We start from the raw sequence: 23,026 nt of genomic DNA on the forward strand, positions 1-23,026 counted from the left end.
TTAACATAAACATCCGTACAAGGTGTTGATTTTTTTCAATTGGCCAAAGATCCATCTTTCGTCCTGGGCATTTGTGATTTAGGATTTCATAATTTTGTCCAGTAAGAAAAAATCAAAAACCGATATAAAAGAGAAAAACAATCATCTTTTTTTAATATATTAATATTTTATTGACAAATATTTCAATTCCACATGTTACATTTCGTGTGTTCAATAGTTCGAATAAAATATCATTTTTAAAGAATAATTCAATTCAAAAACGACGACATTTCAGAAAAAAGACATATTTAGACAATTTAGACAGACATACAGTGAGACAGGGCCCTCGAGAGAGATACAATTAATCAATACCGGGGGGGTCGGGGGGGTTAGAAGTTGCATTTATCTTACTTCGGTTTTATAGTAGATAGTAGAAATACTTATGTATAATATTGATAATTCTCAGTATGATGTCATTGGGTGATTTATGAAGGTGGCCATTTTGTTTTCTCCTCGATTTAATGAACGCCTCCATTTATCACTCAATGACATCATTATCTTGTTTAAAAACTAACCAATTAGAAGCCGCCTCATTAATTATTCATTGAAATATCTATATTTTGAATATATGTTAATTAGGCACTGATTAATAGATTATAAAATTTCAATCTTGCTTTTCCTATGACGGTTTACACCGCTAGATGGCGAATGGATCTTTCCAACGAAGGGTTCTGAAATCTTGCTTTGTATTTATTTGTCTTCAATGGCAGGCTATCATGTCCGCTAGGTGGCGCATTGAGCTCGTTTTTGTATGCGATACCTCTAAATCTTTGCTAGACGATTTTTGCATATGATATATTGAATATTTCTCTCACTTTTTCATGATAATGATATATGATAATTAATTAGTGTTATAACTCTTATCTTTATAACAAAGCTACGCGCGTTAATGATAACATTATCATCACGATCGATAAAGTTATCGTTATCATTCATGATAATATCGGTTACTTCTGAATAATATGATATATATGATAAATATTATGAGTGATCACGTGATACGGACTATTCGACGATCACGAGTGTCAGTTGCGTAGGAACAGAGCATTGTTGATAATGTAGAAAACGATGACGAAAACAAACGATGAAAATGACGACGTTGCCGACAAAAATGGAGGAGAACCGGAAGTCCCTGAGTTTTTACATTTTTCGTGCAATTCTGTAAACAAGAGAAAAACGGAATTGATTACTACTAGCGACACCTAGCGGACTAGGATTAAGTAGAGACAACTAGGACACTTACCCAATGAGGCTGTAAGTTGAGGTATATAATAGTTCCAGAAGGCACATTGTTCAAACCGGGCCGCCTGGCCGGTTTTGGGGGACTCTTTTTTATTCCACAATACCACGTACTCTTTACCGTTTGTAGTATATTTAGGCCATTCGACCGACGCGTTTGCTTCGTCTGGCCTCGATTTGTTCGGGTCGCTGAAATGGAAAATTAAAGAAAAAAGAATTACTTTAATTTCAATTTTGTTCCGTTCGCAAAAGAATTAAGCCTTTTGTTTGTATGGTCACTAGGGGGCATTGAATAGCAGAGTTAGTTATATTTAACTGAAAAGTCGTAGCTCGTGACATGTTCTTCGATTGTGGTCGGTTTCAAGGCTATTAGATCTTGTATATGGTCACCAGGGGGCGTTGAATAACATAATTCAATTTGAAGGTTGTAGCTCGTAACATGTTATATGATTGTGGCGAGTTCTGCGGTCATTGATTTTTGCATATGGTCACCAGGGGGCGTTGAATAACATAATAACGAATATTCAATTGGAAAGTTGGAGCTCATGACATTTTCTATGTTTGTGGTCGATGAGTGCCTTAAAAACGAATTTAAATTGTATTTAGAATACAGTATAACGATAGTTTACCCAGTCCTGGCGAAATTCGCCCAGAATTTCATCATTCGATTCGCGATGTTAATGTCAGCCTCTTTATAGCCTAAATTCGTGTTCAGAGGTAAACCGAATATGAATTCGATTTCGTAACCGTGCATTACGCCCATCCACGTCGGCCACGGATTCTTAGACGATCTATGGAAAAATCTGCAAAATAAACAAGAGGAAAAAGGCTAAAAACAGATTGAAAAGGACATTTAGAAAAAAAAACAATCGCAATGGAAACTTTCTTTTTTATTTCTTAGTTGAAATTTGAAAACGGAAAAGGAAATGTTTCTGATAGTTTCTATGTTATGTCTTTATGTATCTGCGTATTGCTGTTCTCTAGCTGTGAGGTGGGAGGGTGTTAACCAAGGTTCTATACTAGCTCCTCTATTGTTGGCGGCTGTTCTAATCACTCGCTCCACTCCCACTGGTCACGCAGCTGGTCACTGAACCGAACATGACACCACCAGAAGAACTAATCAGGACTCTGTCCGAGCACAAGTGACCATAAGCGGCGCCGTGGCTTAGCGGTTAAAGCGCCTGTCTAGTAAACAGGAGATCCCCGGTTCAAATCCGGGCGGTGCCTTTATTTCCTTTAATTTTTTAAAATCTTTTTCTGTTGGTTTTACGCACTTGGTTCGTTTTCGTGCATACGACATTATTGGGATTTTTTTATGGCTCATAATGGAAACAATCTTCCATTCGGGCTGAACCGGTTGGGAGGAGGATGTCCAACATGTACATGTGCATTTCAGTATGACGTTACATATAATTACCTGTACATGTACGCGTCCTGGTTATCCAACGCGTAGGAATCGAGTAAGGAATGAACCGGACAAATAAAATTAAAATCGCCGACAATATCGTCAACAATGTCGCGATACGAGCCGCTGTCGTTTGGCAACCACGAGCGAACGTATTCGAAATCTACGGCGTCGTTGAATAGCGTGCTGTTTGAACGTAACGCGAGTTTCAGCGCCTCCTCGTAGCCCTTACGGTCCCCCGTACTCGAACCGTCAAACGGGAATATGTGTTGCATTCCGTACATCATGAAATAGATACCTTCATCTTTGTTCGTGCCGGCCAGCACCGGACATTTTTTAAACTCTTTCGCTTTCATCGATTCTTCGGGCGTTTTTTCTATGAAATACCCGTCGACAACCGGCGATACGGGCAAGTCGAAAAAAAATGGAGAGGCCACTACCTCCCATTGGACGTTCGCCAGACGATCAGACGGAATCGTCTTCATGCAGGCGACCGTTTCGGCTCGCGTATCGCGATCGCATTTCACCAGTTTAGCGATACGAGTCGCGCGATCGATTTGGTCCTCTTTCGATCGCAAGGCGTACGGACTGGTGGCGCTAGAGCTCTGCATGATCGCTCGGTGAAATAGCGGTTTGGTCAACGGCGATATCAGGTGAAACGCTACGCTCGCTGCGCCTGCGCTCTCGCCGAATATCGTAATGCTGTTCGTATCGCCGCCGAAAGCTGCGATATTGTCCTTGACCCACTTTATCGCCACGTATTGATCCAACAATCCGTAGTTGCCAGGCGCCTCGTCACCTAGGTAATAAAACCCGAATATGCCTACTCGGTATTGCATAGAGACGACAATGACATCTTGATTGGTGGTCAGGTAACTGGCGTCGTAAATTTTCAAGGTCGCCGTTCCGGAGTAGAATCCACCCCCGTAGATCCAAACCATCACCGGATATTTCTTCAGGGCAGTTTTAGCGTTCGCGGGCGTCCAGATGTTCAAATATAGACAGTCCTCGTGAACGGGCGTGTTCGGGTTCCACATTTCGACACCAGGGAATCGTTCGTACATGTCGTCGGTGATTTGCATACACGAGTTCGGCTGCTTCGTCGCGTCTATCACGCCGGACCATTTCGGAATGGGCACCGGACGCTGGAATCGTAAATCGCCGACGGGCGGTTTGGCGAACGGGATTCCCAGAAACTGATCGACCGACGAGGGCATAAACTCGACGTTCTTACGGGTACCGCGTACGGCGCCAGATGGCGTGTCGACCATGACATCATCGATAGCAGTTGCTAATGACGTCATCGACGCCAGCAGAAACCAAGCGCAAATGGCGCCTACCATCACGGATTTGCCGTTACCGTTGACGTCACCTGAAACGACAGATTAATATCTAGAGTAAGGATTAGAATTTAAACTATGGATTAGTCCGATCTCGAAATTTTGTCGCCCATAGAATTTCCAACTTCATAATTTCTATAAATTTTTTTGCGTTACGTTACAACGTTTTTTGACGTTTCTTTTTTCTAAGATTTTTTCTCATATTCTTACGTTGGGATATATTGAATGACCACATTCTAGGAATACCACCACAGTTTGAGTTCAATCAGTTCTATCAGATCATTAGAAATATTGTTTTCTTTTTAGTTTTGAACTTGATATGCACTTGTTATATATAGGTAGGTCTTGATCCGGGGATTTCAGGAATCGTAAATTGCCCTCACAGCTTGGATTCGTTCACAGTCGGCGCCCTGCACCCAGTTTCACAAAAGAGATTAAGACCTAAATCGATTTGAGTAACTGAATTAACACAAAAATTAAGCTTGTTTAAGAATTAAACCTTTTTTTGAAGCTGGGCCCAGGACGATAGGACGAATCCAAGTCGTAGCCGGGCAATTTCCGATCCGTAATACTAATGCGAACGATAAACTAAAGTAGCATGTCGACTGACTGATGATGGGTGACTGATGACGGATACACCATCTGTAACTCGGATGTTGAAACTGCCACATTGTCGCAATTACAGCTACAATAATAGCGTCGATCGTGTGATAGTCTGTGTTTAAACCTGTCAATGTAAATATTATCATATCTCTCTATTTGACGCGTTACTCGCCGGTGATTCCCTATGATTCCTGCAGATTCTTTACGCTTTTATTGCCATACGTATGTAATATTTCTGTTAGGAGTAGTCAACCTTGATTAGTGCTCTCGGTATACCGATGAGATATACGTCACGAAACCAGGCACAACACTGTTGAACTACGCAATGGTTCGCGAGAGACGAGTTAGATATAAATCCAACAATTACGATATATCGAAAAGTCTTTTGAAAATATCAAAACGTTTGAATTTATTGAAAAAACGAATTTTCGGTTTTTCACTATAAACCCTTTATCAAGGAAAATGAAAGGAAATTCGGATTTTTGATAGATTTCAACATTTTGATATCTTTTAAAGACTTTTCGATACTTGTGAGATTTATATCTAACAACTCTTAAGATTGAACAAAACCCACAATGGACGATATAACGATTTACACTTCCGCTTCCTCCCTGCCCGTGGATAAGATATCTTCGAATTTTTTATTTTTTTGTAAAATGTTTGGTGATGGTTTGTTTTTCGTAGGTGTTTTAACCTTGACCCCTTCCAACATTTCGCATAAACTCCTTCGTGCACGCAGTATCTCCTATTTCAATCTCGATATATCAAGTCGATATTGAGATGACGTAGGTCTCAGTGAGAGTGTGACGTCTTCTTAGTTGCGATCTCTATTTTTGTAGATTAAAGGAATCTCGTGTTTCGCTCCTATTGATCTTCGCGCGCATGCGCACACGATCGCGTTTGATCGGCGAAACGAAAATAGAAAATTTCTCTATTTTTCGAGAACACGGTGAAATGTGAGACGGGCACAGGGGAGCGAGTGTCGTGGTGGATATCATACCTAGGTCTTAACAAAACCGATCGATACTTCAACCTTCTGGTAACATTATATTCCACCATTCATTAGCGATACTCCCATAGAAGCAGATGATACATACTCGAGTTACAACTGTTAATATCTATGAAAAAAGAACACGTTCGACTTGACTTATAAAACCTGATCTGATATCAATACGCAGCCTGAAACCTGCAGCCTGTCAGATTAGAAAGATATTATATCAGCTGACCAGTTCAAAAACTGATCGTCCACACTTCACATGTATTCAGTGCTTCACCTGAGACATTTCTAATTGAAAATGAACTACAAACACCAGCCATTAGACATTTTATCACTTTCAAAAACTGATCGTCCACACTTCACATGTGTTCAATGCTTCACCTGAGACATTTCTAATTGAAAATGAACTACAAACACCAGACATTAGATATTTTATCAGCACAATTTCAAAAACTAATCGTCCACACTTCACATGTGTTCAGTGCTTCACCTGAGACATTTTTAATTGAAAATGAACTACAAACACCAGACATTAGACATTTTATCAGCACAATTTCAAAAACTGATCGTCCACACTTCACATGTGTTCAGTGCTTCACCTGAGACATTTCTAATCGAAAATGAACTACAAACACCAGACACGAGACATTTTATCAGCACACTTTTCATAAACTGATCGTCCACACTTCACATGTGTTCAGTGCTTCACCTGAGACATTTTAATTAAAAAAAACCACCCGGTTCATTCAGTAAATTTTCACTCATTCCTAACTTGACAATTCAACAAATAAATGTAGTAAACAAAATAGTTTCTTACCCAACATGATTTAGATCACAGGATATCTTTAGTATCTGGTGTCGTCTCGATCTGTAGACGGCCAGAAATTACAACAGGTCGAACTTGTACTGGTCTTTAAATACATTTCTGGGACAAACTCGTTTATTTTATTCATAGCTCGATAAACTAAATATATCGTCCTTTTCATAGACAACGCCGAACTAAAGAAAGACTCAATGTGTATCATAAATGACATTATTAAATGTTTTATGTTTTCGATTTATTATTCCATTCATTTGACAGTATATTTTTGTAGACCAGGGGCTCTAGAATTCAAGGGTGATGGAAGTTCCAGGGCTCCATGATTCGCATCACAAAAAAACCGGTTTTGCCCAGAACTATTGAAACGAACTCGATATAAGTCTAGTTTGTTGTGTAGTATATATAGTCTGTTTCTAATTATGTAAGGTTATATATTTTCCACTTTTAATGATTTTGCATTTTCTATTCATAGAACATCTTTTGTTATTCATTTTTTCGTTTCATTATTAGGACGCGGATTTCTATGTTATTGGCCTTTTGACATTTTTCCAAAATAGTTACACATTCACTATAATACAATAGGGATACTTAGAATTAATTTCATAATTAAGATTTTGGGCATTTACTAGAACGGCCTCCATGTACACATTCAGACGTAATGAATAGATTATAATATCAATATCCACGAAAGTTAAAAGACAAAAAAATTGTTTATCAAGAATTAAAATAAAAATCGCAGTTATTGAATGCACCACTAGGAAGTAAAATTTCTTTTTTTTAGATAATTAATCGTTTCAATTTTCTTGAATATTTACACATTTAACACATCAACAACGATGGTCTTTAATGAGAAAGCTTATTATTTCTACTTAGAAATAAACTTGTGATAAAATTCTAGTCATTTAGTAGAACAGCCGCAATGTATACAATCAGGGGTAGAGAATAGATTAAAGTATTAAAAATCCGCTAAAATTAAAAAATCTAAAAAAAGAGAAATATGTATTTATGGCATTCACTCATAGGAAGTTTTCATTTTAATCTCTAATCTTGGAGGTCAACCGTTAATCTCCAATAAAACAATAGTCCTGCTGGAATGACCCCTGGGCCCGGTTTCATGGACAAGTTTTTAACCAAAATATCTGCCTGAACTGACGAGCTCGTGTTCAACTTCCGGCGTCATTTCAAAATCCTAAAAAGAAACATGTCCACGCCCAACTTTTAGCAGTAAAAATCTCTCTATCGAAAAGCGAATGAATAATCATACCCTTAGAAAATGATAATAAGAAAAGAAACGTACCCAAAGATAAAGACTGAAATAAATCCACCGCTGGAATGTGAGGTCCAACTATTTCTACGCAAATTCGGCGAATGAATTTATTAAGATGCTGAACTCGCTTTAAATTCGTGCGAACCGCTTCCGTTAAAAATTACATCAGATACGACGTGTCGAAATTAACATTTAGCGATTAGAAAGATTTAGAACAAGGCCGAACGGGGACGGCGCGACCTCCAACAATTCGCATACGTTTAAACTACATTTTATAGTATCAAAATTGATGTCCTATATATGGTGCCAAACTTTAGGCTAGAAAAAATGATACTTTGTTTCTCATCATATCTGTTGAGTTAAAAAGTTGACCCGGCCGGCCGCCTATCTACCCTGCACATTACTTTTTTTTAAATCGATATCAAGCTAACAATAACAACCCGACAGTTATAGAAATGAACTGATTATAAATTTTATTGCTGATAACAAAAATGACCTCGCCAATACGTAGAACACTATAAATCGATATCAATCTAACACTATATAACAGACCCGGCAGTTATAGAAATGAACCGATTAAAAATACTACTCAGGCCAGCGAAAAACCAACAGATATTTGAATGAATGAATTTCATCTCTCAATGAATATTCAATACGGAAGGATCACAACCCCTAGAAAATAATGTACTAGGGCTACTTGGTTCATTATATAGGATATTATAGGATATTGGCCTATTCGAAATGGCTGTAATTATTATTGATTTTTTAAATTAATTATTATTTAATAATATAAGTTTTCTAAATTGAGTACAAATTGGATAATCAAAACATTGATTTGCAAATGGAGTCTTAAAAATGATTTTTATTATTTGTGATTTTATCGTTTAATAGGTAATTTTACTCTTAACCTCAGAGTTTTAGGATGTTCAAGGTGCACCTATTTTAATTTTACTCACAACTCAGCCAAAATATCTTTATCTATGAGAAAATATCATTATCAAACATTCCTCAAGTCTGGAGACTCATTTCCATTTTCGAAAACATTTTTTTTTCAAAATCGTAATAAAAGAGATCAATGGCGACTATGTTAAAAAATGTGACAGGCGTTTCTAAAAGATCTGATGACAATTTGTAGAGTTTGTGAATGATATAAGGTTCTTGGAACAAATCCAAGGTTAACATTGTTTCAGTAGTTATTCCGCAAATACAACAATAGATTATTTCATTTCTAAAGTCTACAATTTGTCTACGATAAAGAAAATAAAAATATTTCATGGACAACTCAAACAGAACTGGTTTTCTAGATAATGAAAAAAAGGGAAAAAATATTTGACATTTACAATCGGGACAAAATGATTAATATCCCCAGGTTGTGACAATGAGCTGCTCAATTCAATACCCGGTAATAAAAATTCCCACCTTAAAGAATAAAACGTGATATAAATTCTTTTCGCTGACTTGAAAAGTTAAACTTGTGTCATAGATGAGAGCGGTCAGTGGCAAGTGAGTTTAAAATGTAGTCTCCTGATGGAAATCTAAACTGTCTTTCTAGAATAAAGTCTTCTAAATATGTTTCAATGTCGCGCCCTTTATCCCTACAGACGAAAATATTGATACTTTGTTTCTCTCATTTCTGCTGAGCTTAAAATTTTACCCGGCCGCCTGTCTATCCTGTACATAACTGTACTTGAAAATCATGATCAAGCTAAACTATAGAACCGAGAAGCCCAGGACTCATGTTCCACATCTACGAGTTGACTTTGCTTCCTAGGAGTTGAAATTAGTTCATTTTCAATGAATTCAACTCTTAAGGGGCAAAGTCAACTCTAATCTTTGGAACCGAGAAGCCCAGGACTCATGTTCCACATCTACGAGTTGACTTTGCTTCCTAGGAGTGGAAATTAGTTCATTTTCAATGAATTCAACTCTTAAGGGGCAAAGTCAACTCTAATCTTTGGAACCGCGAAGCCCAGGACTCATGTTCCATATCTACGAGTTGACTTTGCTTTCTAGGAGCTGAAATTAATTCATTTTCAATTACTTCAACTCTTAAGGGGCAAAGTCAACTCTAAACTATGGATCCGGGCCCAATGACGAGTGAGATAAGGATAAAAAACTGATATATTGTTTCTCTCATTTCTGCTGGGCTTAAAAGTTGACACGACCGACCGCCATTCTACCCTGTGCATTACTTAAAAAAATCATGATCAGGCTAACAATAATAATAACAGACCCGGCAGTTATAGAAATGAACTGATTGCAAATTTTATTATATTTGACAAAAGTGATCCAGCCGATTATTGAGAAACAAGATATCATTTTATATCAGCCTTAATAGAAAAACGTGGCTCAAAGTATCGGAAATATTTACACCGTATTCGTCTGCTGGTGATCATAGAAACAGCGAAAACAGAATATGAAAATTAGGTCGATCATAAGAAACAAGGCATGAATTTCTAAAGCCTAAATATCTATATCAAACTTGCATCACAAACGAAGTATAAACGTTTTTAAATATGAATGACCTTCCTAAAAAAAGTGTTTCAAGGACCTTCGTGCAGTACGTACGCATTACCCTAGATATCCGACTCCAAACGAATTTCTTTTCAAATTGCAAAAAATTGACGCGCGATGTCTTGATTCCTAAAAGTAGGTCTAGTTCTAATTGTCGGTTCTTTTTATCCAACATATCCGAAATTCGGGCCAAACTTCAAGGTTTATTCATGTTATCGACGTGGTTAGAGTAATTAATAATTAATTACTCTCAATCGACCTCGTCCGTCAGAATTTACGTGTATAATTACCCGCTGGCCTAGTGTTGTCACAATCTCCCTTCCCTTATAATTCTTGTATAATTCTGTGATATAATTCTTGTCTTGTAAATCATGATTTATGTATCAAAATTGATGTCGTCCTAAATATGATACCAAACCTTAGGCTAGAAAAAATGATACCTTGTTTCTCTCATTTTTGCTGAGTTTAAAAGTTGACTCGGCCACCCGCCTATCTACCTTGTACATAACTTTTCTTTTGAAATCACGATCAAGCTAACAATAACAGACCCGGCTGTTTTAGAAATGAACTGATTACAAATCTAATTGCAGTTTAAACAATGACCCAGGACCCAGTTCCACAGTCGTGAGTTAGGGTTAACTCTGGGTTAAAATAAGTTCATTTCCAATGATTTAACTCTGAGTCAAATCTTAACACAGAACTGTGGAACTGGGTCCTGGTCGATTAGGAGAAGCAAGGCATCATTTTATCTTAGCCTTATTACGAATCGTGCAAAGTTTCATTCCAAAATTCGGTGTAAAATTATGAAATATATTTGTAACTTTATTGAAACTAAGTCCTCACAACGGAAGGGATAGCCTGCTATGCATAACATGGATTACAATATTTCAAAAATCTTTTTAATGGGCGACCTTACGACGGAAAGGTAGGTAAATTAGCTGAAATGGATTGTAGTTACTGGACAGATGGATGGACGAAGGAAATGGAGGAATTTGCCACCGTTGTCAAATGATATCGGCGACAATTTCATCTATTTCGTGGACTAGGCTTGAATTGAATCCCCCCTGTCTCTCCTAATTGACCGCAGGTTGTTTTTGTAAACCGCAATAAAATTTGTAATCAGTTCATTTCTATAACTGCCTATAACCACAAATAAAACAAAGAAAAAAAAACATCAAAATATCATTTCCTTACTCCTGGTTTCTGTTCGTCGAGGCGTCGTTAGTGTGAGGCTTGATTTTTTTCACGCTCCGAAGATAAATGATAAAACGATAATAAATGTTTGAACAGCAGGTAAAGTGGTGATTATCGAAAGTCGTGTTACTTCAAGCGTGACTTCTGCTGTGGTCGGAGAACACTGGCCGCTAATCGCGACTCTTTTGTGAAATAGATTGCAAATTGTCAGGGCATCATTTGTTTAACTATTGTTCTAATGATATTGTGTTGTGTGTTTAACCATAATATCATAGAGCCCCATATACAGTGGACCAACAAGAAAATATTTAAATAGAAATCTCAAGATCTGAAATTATAATTAATATAATTACAATTTGCAGGCTGAATACCTCCTCCATCTTGGCCTGAATGGAAATGAGACATTTCTAATTGAAAATGAACTACAAACACCAGATATTAGACATTTTATCAGCACACTTTCAAAAACTGATCGTTCACACTTCACATGTGTTCAGTGCTTCATCTGAGACATTTCTAATTGAAAATGAACTACAAACTCCAGATATTAGACATTTTATCAGCACACTTTCCAAACTGATCGTCCACACTTCACGTGTGTTCAGTGCTTCATCTGAGACATTTCTAATTGAAAATGAACTACAAACTCCAGATATTAGACATTTTATCAGCACACTTTCCAAAATGATCGTCCACACTTTACAACATGTGTTCAGATTAGACTCAATCAATTTTCTAAACGGATGCTTTGCATTTTTATCGTCAAACTTAAGCCCACAATATTTCTTATCGTGTGTCCTACTATCGTCTGATGTCTGCAAACGGATTTTCCGATTCATTGCCGTTTTGAGTGATGGCTTTTTTCCTCTCTCTCTTTCTCTCAACGTCTGTTATTGTTGTTGTTAATGGTAACCGTGTGTAACAATTCTTTCCGTTACGTACAATTTAAACTTTGCGCACCTGTTAATTCAATTACTGCTTAATGTCAACGCGCATGCGCGTAATTATCACATATCGCCGGAAATAACTTCCATTACGAGAAAAATGTAAAAGGAAGAAAAAGAAAATAAAAAAAATGAATTCGTAAGTTGCGAAATGTTGTGAATTTAACTGTAAATAGTATCGGCTTAATCCTAATCCGCAGTTCATTTCACGGATAATCCTCGATAATCCGTCACGGATTACGAAGTTGTTAATCCCGGCTTATCGCCGTTGCCGTCAGGCAGTTCGGAATCAGGTGGTGGATTTTCGAGTACAGTTTCACTGACGATTTCAACCGCAAAGTTAAATCGTTATAGAAGCATTTTTAGTCCATGACTCGGGAATGGGAGGGAAGGGATGTTCAGACTGGCGTATGAATAACTCTATGGGTAACACCCAAATCTCCTGATAGAAACGCGAAGTCTTATGAAACCTCTAGTGAATTCTATGGGTTCCTGCAAAATCAATTAGTAATTTTTGAAGCCTTATGGCTGGGATGCAAGACTGGTTAACCACCATGGAAGCATTTGGTTTCCTAAAAAATCAATTAGTAATTTTTCTAAGCCTTATGGGTGGGATACAAGACTGGTTAACCACCATGGAAGCATTTGGTTTCCTAAAAAGTTAATTTCTAATTTTCCTGAGCCTTATGGCTGGGATGCAAGACTGGTTAACCACCATGGAAGCATTTGGTTTCCTAAAAAATCAATTAGTAATTTTTCTAAGCCTTATGGCTGGGATGCAAGACTGGTTAACCACCATGGAAGCATTTGGTTTCCTAAAAAGTTAATTTCTAATTTTCCTGAGCCTTATGGCTGGGATGCAAGACTGGTTAACCACCATGGAAGCATTTGGTTTCCTAAAAAGTTAATTTCTAATTTTCGTAAGCCTTATGGCTGGGATGCAAGACTGGTTAACCACCATGGAAGCATTTGGTTTCCTAAAAAATTAATTTCTAATTTTCCTAAGCCTTATGGCTGGGATGCAAATCTGCTTAACCACCAGGGAAGCATTTGGGTTCCTAAAAAATCAATTAGTAATTTTTCTAAGCCTTATGGCTGGGATGCAAGACTGGTTAACCACCAGGGAAGCATTTGGGTTCCTAAAAAAATAATTTCTAATTTTTCTAAGCCTTATGGCTGGGATGCAAGACTGGTTAACCACCAGGAAAGCATTTGGTTTCCTAAAAAATTAATTTCTAATTTTTCTAAGCCTTATGGCTGGGACGCAAGACTGGTTAACCACCAGGGTAACCTAAAAGGTATTGAAAAGTTAATAGATTTTTTTCGTAAAGTTGAACATGAATCCTGTAATTGCTGTAATGAACAATTTGTTGAACCGCTATCGAAGCCTATGCGTCGGTATAGCACGTAACATTAACGATGAACCTCATCTTTAGAAAATAAGGTCTCCTATCATATTTTTATATCGAGTGCGAGTTTACACGAGATCAGTTGCCCGTGGAATTTATTACGGGAAGTTTATTTTGAAAATAATGTCAGCTATTTGATATATACACATATACACACACACACACGCGCGCGCTACTCCCGGTGTAACGGTTTATACTCTATACTCGGGGGAGTTAAATCAACTCCAGGACTAAAGAACGTTTAGTGATAGTTTACTCTTTGGGGAATAAGTCGACACGCAACGTCTTGAGAAGGGTTTCGGTTTAAAACGGTGTCCACGTGCAAGGCTTACGGTCCATTTTGTTTTAAAAAGTTTCGATACGGAACCAAGAGGCAGCTTTATAAACAATATTAATCTAGGTTTCATTGCACCTGCGTTCAGAGTTAAATGCGAACTTTCCTATCAGAAAGGTTCCTTTGAAGGGAACTTCCCAAGTCGACATCCATCAGAAACGTTCCTTTGAGGGTAACCTCCCAAGTCGACATCCATCAGACACGTTCTCTTGAGGAGAAAGTCCCTAGTCCACACCCATCGTGAACGTTCCTTTGAGGGAACTTCCCAAGTCCACACCCATCTTAATGTTCCTTTAAGGGGTACTTCCCTAGTCCACACACATCAGAAACGTTCCTTTGAAATCTACACCCAAAAAGGTTCCTTTGAGGAACTTGACCCGTACTTAGGAAATACCCGTGCACAAATATTCTTGTTTCCCAAAACTACAGAGAATATTGTTTTGCTTAGGTGCCCAGTGATGTTATAACCAGTCCAAACTTTGCAATTACGACCAGGTATATATTTCAAGAAGTCCTATGGTTAACTTGTTCTTGTAATTTTGTAGTCATGCAGGTAGCCGCCAGATGTCACCGAAACTGATGCAAAGTACAGAATCATTGATTTCTGCCTATAAAACTTGAAACAAACACTCCCTCCCTCTAGATTCAGTCTCGACGTGGTGACGGTTTCTTTACCCAATCAGAGCTCGATGTTTACAGCAAATAATCAAATAGATACGTTAATTAGGTTTAGCGGCGCTTTACCCGAAATAGATCCCGTAACAAATAAATCGGTAATGAAATTTTCGATAATCAGTTACCTTAAATTCGTATCATCATCGTATCCGCTGTGATGGTGAACGATCGATACCAATTCGAAGACGACTTGTCTTTTAAATACTCGTTGCCCGACGACACGATAAAACGGTCGGTATTGTTGTATATGCCAAATGTCGGCGCGATCTATTTTTAGCGATTCTAACCTTTGTCTCATTATAGTTTGATAAGATAATGTATATGTTTTTTCTTTACCAACGTTTGGAATGTGGACCTTTTTCTTTTTGTCTGAACCGTCGTTTGATATTGATCGTCTGTTCCGAGACTGACGCAGACGACAGTTTTCTGTTGTTGTTGTTCATCGCCGTTTTCTTTCTGTTTCTGTTTGTGACGTGGCGTTTTTCTTACGGCCATTGTTTTTTCGTTTGCGGTTGCGGGGGTTGTCGGAAAATACGAAACGCCGAAGTTTCGAATTTTTTTTTCGGAACAAACATCTTATCTACGAACTGTGTATCGAAAGTTGATCGCCTCGCTTGAATCAAACCCGAATGAGTTGATTATGTGAATATGACGTCATTGGGGGAACAAATAGGAAAGTTTGTTTTTACTTTACTTTTATACCATCAAATGCTTTTTAAAAATCGTTTCAGTGTTAGTAAGAAGACGCTTAAGATAAGATAATAATATCTTGCATGGAATCCGAACTTTGACCAAGAGTTTAATTCGACGCCACATTGGGGGCAACGAATAAAGGCTTTCAACTCTAATTTCTTATAGCATCGAACGCTTTTTGAAAATCAGTTCGCAGTTTTTCGAAAGAAGACACTTCGGATTAGAGCATCAAAACTATCGGATATTGCATGGAATTATGGTAACTTGACCCATTCAAAAGCTAAATGGATGTATAAAACTTCGAGCAGAGTCGAACGGAGATGGATATTGAAAATACGCAGTAGATATTCTCTTGCAAGCATTAAAATGCTACAAATGACACCTTGTTTCTCCTAATCGGCCGGGTCATTTTTGTTATCAGCAATAATATTTATAATCAGTTAATTTCTATTACCGCCGGGTCTGTTATTGTCAGCTTGATAGTGATTTCAAAAAGAGTAATGTACAGGGTAATAAAATGCATCTGGAGAAACAGGTCCTGATGACCTTTACTGCACACGCACGCACGCACACACGCACTAACGCACGCACACAAATGACTCTCAGGCAGATGAGGTCCTACTAATAAAGAGACAATAACACCTAACGACCTATCGACAGACGACAGCCGTTTAAAGGGACTTGACTCGAATCTGTTTGTCTGCAGCGAGAGAGATTGAGCGAGAGGATGCATATAAACACGTGCGCGTTGTACTTACCGTCGACTCTTTACGTAAACGTTACAAAAAACGCTTCTTCGTAACGTATCCAGCGTTCCGTTGAATTATACAAACGTATATACGTAATAATGATATATACATATGATAATATATATAACGTTAATAACGTTGCGCGATAATTCAACAATACGTCATCGCACAGCTGATGCGCTCATTCATTTTTACGTCGTTGTTATGCGCATCGTCGTTTTTACGTATCACTGTAAATTTGCGTATATATATACAGAAGCTAATATCGTTACGTTAACGTTTTCGTAGGCCTACGTTGTAGCGTTTGGTCGTAACGTTGTTGTTCGCGAAATCGTAAACGTTGCTTTATGACGTAATAATCGACGGTATTGTTGCTTATTTGTTGTAACAAGGTGTTTTTAAATCTTATCATTTCAGTCGTGTGGCAGGTGCCCGTTGTTAGTTGCTTCGTCTGATTCAGGTAGGTAACGGCTTAACTCCGAAACTAATTTACTCGTGTCAAAACTATTCGCCTGTCATTATCTCTGTCCTTGCGCGCATCAGGTGTGAACGTCACCAGGACGTTGCAACCATAGCTGTAAGGGGTAGGGGAAGTTATTTGAAGGTAACGCCACTAAGGTGCTGCTCTTTTTCTCGATGTATTTAGAGGTAACGTCACTAAGGTGCTGCTACCATAGCTGTGAGGGGAAGGGTAAGTTATTTGAAGGTGATCCTCCCGCTATTAGAGGAGGTGCAGATGTTCTAAATGAGTCATTTGATTTCTAATTTTGATCCCGCCATGACGCGCGTAGATTCTGTCGGACGAGAGTCACTCGGAAATCCTTCCATCAATAGCTTCCCATCCATTGCAAATACCCTAGCTATCCAATAGACAGACGACATCTCTTTTAATTCCGTCTACTCCAGTTGCAAATACCCTTTTAACAACTCTGTACACCTTATAAATAGTGTGGGTAAAGTTCAAATACCAGCTTCAACAATACCGGTCGTTAATTACCGACCATTCCCTCGCGCACCAGATTCAGTAAGTCTCGCGTTTTCTCGCAAACTCACGATGACACCACGCATAGAGTATAATATGACCACGCGTTGGAAAATCCAATTCAAGTAAAATGATTGGTTCCGCGACAAGTCTCGTGAATTCTATTTGAACCGGAAGTGACCCTGGAGAATGTGGATTAAAGGTCTTAAGCGCAAATCACGTCTAATAAAGTCTCGCTTGCTCTCGCGAGATTTGAAAGAACTATTCTTATTATCAAATTCAATTCAATGAGTATTTATTCCCGTGGCGAAGAACAGAGTCGGGTAGGAATTCGACGCCGGGAATAAAAACCAGAAATAGAACGGAGACAAAACTCATATCCGATTATCAAAGGGTCTTAGAATAGAAATAGTCTTTCGTTTGGAGATCGTTTTTAGTTTCTACTCGTGTTCCTGTCTATATCTGAGTTGACTTAAGGGCACATCATGTGGCCTAGCTCAGTAATCAGTTTTAGTATTCAATACCTTATAAAAGTCTTAATGGAACCAGAAATGACTGGCAGTGGACTTAAAACATTGATTCTTTTCAAGCAAAATTTAAATAGACATTAGTAATCATTTTATTCGAGTTAATTTTGTCAATTCCAAAATTCCTTCGCGAATAACTCACCAATAAAGGACTGTTATCGTTCTCTCGAGCAAATTCGAAACAGACATTAACCGTCGTACCGCGTGTATCGCTATTCATCTTTTCTAACAATGAAAACGGTTGAGTTTAAAAAAGACAACCCGGAAGGAGATCGTTAGAGGACGAAGTCATAAAAAAAACGGATATCATGTGTTGTAAAGAGATAGTGGGCGATTTTGTCCCGTTTAGGAATTGTTTACCATCGATGGTTTTGACATTGATAAAAATAAAACGGTGGAACCTGTTTTCTGGGTCATCGACCTACTTTTTTCATCGTACACAAAAGAAACATTAAAAAAAGAAATAATCTCGTGCAATCGTAGGGTCAAAAATAATTTCCTGGATTTTCGGTTAATTTTTTTCCCTTTTAGGAAACAAATCTATTATAAATAAAACATAAAGAAATCACATTTTCAATTGTCCCAATAAACCCGCTTTAAATAACTTTAAATAACTTTTCTCTCCTTTGAAAACGAAGAAACCATTTGAGAAAAAAGAATAAAAGACCATATCTTGTTACAAAATCGTTACGGCATTTCCGAGTATATGATATATTTCATTCAGACGATAGACTGCGCACCCGCGAGTATCGGAATTTTACAATTTCGGGTCCAATAAATAATTAAGCTAATTTCACTAGTCGAAGAACGTCACCGGGTTCTTCTAAAAATAGCTGAACACGACTGATACCGGTGTATCTGCTGCTGCTGCGTAACTGCTGCTGCTGCTGCTGCTGCTGCTGCTTAATTGTAATTTGCGTAGGCAGCAGATCAGACAGCTCTATAAATCAGAGAAAATATCTTCCTTTGTTATTTTGCTGGCGGTAACACGAGAGATTTGTTTTTCTTTTTGTTTATGGAATTCTTTATTTATAACTCTAAATGTCAAGTTAATTATTCTCGTTCTCGGAAATTTCGAGAATTTGAGGAAGATAAATCAGGATTTCGTTTCCGGTTTCGTATTCAGAGAAAATCTGTTCACGACATTTTGTTGAAGCGTCTTCGGTGGTTCCGACATCGGTATACTTTATGATTCCCGTGACGTTCCATTGACACTCACCAGATGGCGTTACAATACACTAAGATTGGTTTTAAAACGAAAATGAGGTTAGACCGGTCTTAACTTGTTAGATTGATTATAGAACCAAAATGAGCTTAGACCGGTCTTAAGTTGTTAAATTGATTATAGAACCAAAATGAGCTTAGACTGGTGTTAAGTTGTTAGATTGGTTATGGAACCAAAATGAGCTTAGACTGATGTTAAGTTGTTAGATTGGTTATAGAACCAAAATGAGCTTAGACTGGTCCTAAATTGTTAGATTGGTTAAAGAACCAAAATGAGCTGAGATTGGTCTTAATTTGTTAGATTGGTTATAGAACCAAAATGAACTTAGACTGGTCTTGAGTTGATGGCCATAGAATCAAATATTTTTTCTGGGATCTGTTAAGGCTGTTGAAAACTATGTCTGTTTTTCCTATATCAAAAACATCGTAGAATTTGATACAACGATAAACAATTAATTCCACACCACGAGCATATCGCCTTATCTCTCCGAGCGTTTCCGGACGTGCCCGAACGGTCCCGAGTGACGCGATACGCAGTGTCTCGGTCACGTGACGGTACCTATGAGATAAACGTCGTTAATTGGTCGGAACGTGACCAGAGTGAGATGTGTGGAAAAATACATTATTGTACACTGCCATTCCTGGAACCCGCACAACTCACAGTTCTTACTGAACACGCGTAAAGTGTGGAAGATCAGTTTTTGAAAATGTGCTGATAAAATGTCTAATGTCTGGTGTTTGTAGTTCATTTTCAATTAGAAATGTCTCAGATGAAGCACTGAACACATGTGAAGTGTGGACGATCAGCTTTTGAAAGTGTGCTGATAAAATGTCTAATGTCTGGTGTTTGTAGTTCATTTTCAATTAGAAATGTCTCAGGTGAAGCACTGAACACATGTGAAGTGTGGACGATCAGCTTTTGAAAGTGTGCTGATAAAATGTCTAATGTCTGGAGTTTGTAGTTCATTTTCAACTAGAAATGTCTCAGGTGAAGCACTGAACACATGTGAAGTGTGGACGATCAGCTTTTGAAAGTGTGCTGATAAAATGTCTAATGTCTGGTGTTTGTAGTTCATTTTCAATTAGAAATGTCTCAGGTGAAGCACTGAACACATGTGAAGTGTGGACGATCAGCTTTTGAAAGTGTGCTGATAAAATGTCTAATGTCTGGTGTTTGTAGTTCATTTTCAATTAGAAATGTCTCAGATGAAGCACTGAACACATGTGAAATTGTAATTAGATAAAGTGTGTCTGACGGTACAGGGTTTTAGTGGCTGTTTCTTCAAAGAAAAAAATATTTTCAGCTGGTTTAAAATCACGATAAATGAAATTTCATTCTATGGTTCAGAATATCTGTTGTTTGTGACGTCTATTGTTTCGCTAATATAGATTTGCCTAGCAGCCAAAAAAACGACTGCCATTGTTGTGCGCGATGTCGATAGCGAAATTAATGAATGGAAAAAAAGAAAACGCTTTGTTTTGAAATTAAACGATTTCGACAATAAACGGTTTAACGATGGCTGATAAATTCTGATTATTGAATCGAGTTTGACAGGTTCAAATATTTCGTCTGGTGATCGCCCGCGTTTTGGATAAAAAACAATAGGAGTAAAAGGCACAATATCGCCAATCTGTCACCGGCAGATCGATAAATACACTCGGGCACGTTTTGTTTAGGAGAATTAGCGCGCGGAATTTATTGGGTGTTAAGCAAGGCAGTTATTTGGCCCACGTTCTATAAACCTAAATTTATATCATTTATCAATAGCTTGGAAGAAATTATTGATAAATCTTAATATTCATGATATGATTATACCACTAAACCCAGGTCTTGGCTTCTCCCTTCTCTCCCCCTCTCCCCTCTCCCCTCTCTCACTCTCTTCCTTGTCTTCCTATCTTCCCTTCTTTCTCCTATCTTCCCTTCTTTCTCCTATCTTCCCTTCTTTATCCTATCTTTCCGTCCTATCTCTCTCCCTTTCCTCTCCCATTCCTCTATTTCCCTCTGTCGGTCTCACTGGCTTTTCTCCCTTTCTCCCTCTCCATTCTCTCACCCCCTCCCTTCTCTTCCCCTCTCACTTTCTTTCCCCTTCACTCCCCTAGCTTTTCTCTTCTTTCACTCTTACTGTCCGTCCCTGTCTCTCTCACTCCGCCCTTTCTCTTCCCCTCTCCCTCTCTCTCTCCCTATCTCTTGCATTTATATCTCCTTTCTCCCACTCTTCCCCAGTCTCCGCCCCCTCTCTCCCACTCTCTCCGTCCCCCCCTCTCTCTCTCTCTCTTACTCACTCAGTAGTTGGAATAATTTTAATTATTTATATCACGTTCCGTATAGAGTTTTCGATAATCGATAACTTGACCGAATTTATATTGAAAAAAACCTAACATTTACCCCAGAATGAACCAACATACACCAACACACACACACACACAGACAAGAGTACCGATAAAACCGGTCTCTTTGTTGCCGCCGTCGTCGCCGACGCGGTTTCCATAGAATATATAATGCAACAGATATAACCGTTATAGCCCCCCGTTACCTTGTAATTCGCAAAATGATACGCTTTAAATTTCAAGATAGTATTTCGCGTTAAAGTACGCGAGGCCGATTTCAGAAATACCATATCTTAATATCAGTGATTTTATCCCAAATAGACACAAAACTCGGTTTGTCGATTTCGAATTCATTCTCAAAAGTTTTCGCTGGGTGAATAATGAATTCAACAATGATCTCGAAATCGAATCTTTCGTAAGGTTTGCATGAATTTTCTAAATATCGATTGTGTATTTTTTGGAAATTGGGACTGTTGGCATTCGGTTTGTCGATGAACTTTTGCGAACCGACGTAGCATCAACAGAAAGATTACAGCAGTTTTAATCGAAGTTTCAAAATTTAACGGTAATTTCTTTCTCTTTATCGCGAATCAAAATGAAAAATGAAAAAGATTTATCGTACAATTTCAGGGACGATCTGAATCAGGTTTGCAGAAATGACATAAGAAGGGTATTAAGGGTATATAGAAGTGAAGATTAATTTACTGGACAAAACTCAATTAGTAATTCTTTACGTAATGAATAAGTTTATACTTTGAAAGAATATACTATTTTACTGTGCGAAATATTATTATTTCATAAATATCATTATTTACTGACCAAAAATATATAAAAATATAAATATATAAATTTAGTTAGTCTGATAAATTATTTAGTTAGATATAGTTTGTTTACCTTTCTGTTCTGTACTGTCGTCTGTGCCTCAATTCTCTGTAATCATAAATCCCGACTAGTTTCAGCAGACGACTCTATGTGTGTCTCCATTGGTGAGAGTTGATACTCGCCTGCCCCGTGCCGCTCGTGCTGCCCGTGCGCGCGCGCGTGCTCTAGTAGTTAACAGTAACTGACAGCAGCAGCAGCAGTAGCAGCTTGTTGCTCGCTGTACCTGCGACCATCGGAGGAGATAGACTCTCTCTCTTCGCACCGCGCGCTATCTGCAACTCTACACCGTCAGCAGCATCCAATATCTGAAAATACTCTACATGGCGACACCAGGGGGCGCTGTGTAACCGATTATACTCTGCCTAGTGACATCAGGGGATACTGTCTACCACTCTGCCCGATAATTCTCTACTTGGCGACACCAGGGGCGCAGTTTGCCGCTTCCGTATCACTGGACGACATTAGATGTCGCTACTCTGCCAGATATTACTATGCCTAGCGACACAAGGGGTCGCTGTCTGCCGCTTTTTTCCATTATTACTATCCTCACCATTAATAATGATATCTTAAGTTAGAATAAACTCCAATGAAGACAATCAAGGTTTGGTTGAACTTTTTATTTCATATTTTATAATGACTCTGAATCAAGTATGGCTTGATAAGTACGACTCCCGTATCTGTAGTTTATGGCTTAATCTCGGTAATTAGCAGGACAGCCGACAATTCATTTTCGTCATAATTCATCTACATAAAAAGGATTTCGATGATTTAGTACTTCCGGTGTGGATGAACGAGGTCACGGCTGTTGCTTTTACGTCGGCGTTGTTTAGTTCATTTATACGTCGGCAGATGGCGAATGAT

General features: G+C 38.3%; 1 protein-coding gene, 1 long non-coding RNA gene and 1 other non-coding gene across 6 annotated transcripts in view; 2 read left to right on the plus strand and 1 right to left on the minus strand.

Annotated features, from left to right (window-relative positions):
• LOC141914031 (uncharacterized) overlaps window positions 1-23,026 on the plus strand; it is a 50,576-nt gene that overhangs the window by 373 nt on the left and 27,177 nt on the right. Inside the window, exon 2 of the long non-coding RNA XR_012620684.1 lies at window positions 16,640-16,682. This is a non-coding gene — a long non-coding RNA (uncharacterized LOC141914031). The remainder of the gene's footprint in view (window positions 1-16,639; window positions 16,683-23,026) is intronic.
• Window positions 218-22,720, minus strand: LOC141914029 (cholinesterase-like). Of its 4 annotated transcripts, none has more exons than XM_074805275.1 (5): window positions 22,178-22,720; window positions 2,696-4,055; window positions 1,908-2,081; window positions 1,283-1,467; window positions 218-1,198 (listed from the first exon to the last, which is right to left on the minus strand). In XM_074805275.1, the coding sequence occupies exons 2-5, from the start codon at window positions 4,024-4,026 to the stop codon at window positions 1,065-1,067; spliced, it is 1,824 nt and encodes a 607-aa protein (XP_074661376.1). In that variant the 5' UTR covers window positions 4,027-4,055; window positions 22,178-22,720; the 3' UTR covers window positions 218-1,064. The 4 variants fall into 4 exon arrangements, with proteins under 4 accessions (XP_074661376.1, XP_074661378.1, XP_074661377.1 ...); XM_074805277.1 differs by lacking the exon at window positions 22,178-22,720 and adding an exon at window positions 16,232-16,293; XM_074805276.1 differs by lacking the exon at window positions 22,178-22,720 and adding an exon at window positions 14,906-15,026.
• Window positions 2,433-2,505, plus strand: Trnat-agu (transfer RNA threonine (anticodon AGU)). Its single transcript has one exon. It is a non-coding gene; the product is annotated as a tRNA-Thr (tRNA).

Source organism: Tubulanus polymorphus, chromosome 12, assembly GCF_964204645.1.
Source record: "Tubulanus polymorphus chromosome 12, tnTubPoly1.2, whole genome shotgun sequence".
Taxonomy (NCBI): Eukaryota; Metazoa; Nemertea; class Palaeonemertea; order Tubulaniformes; family Tubulanidae; genus Tubulanus; species Tubulanus polymorphus.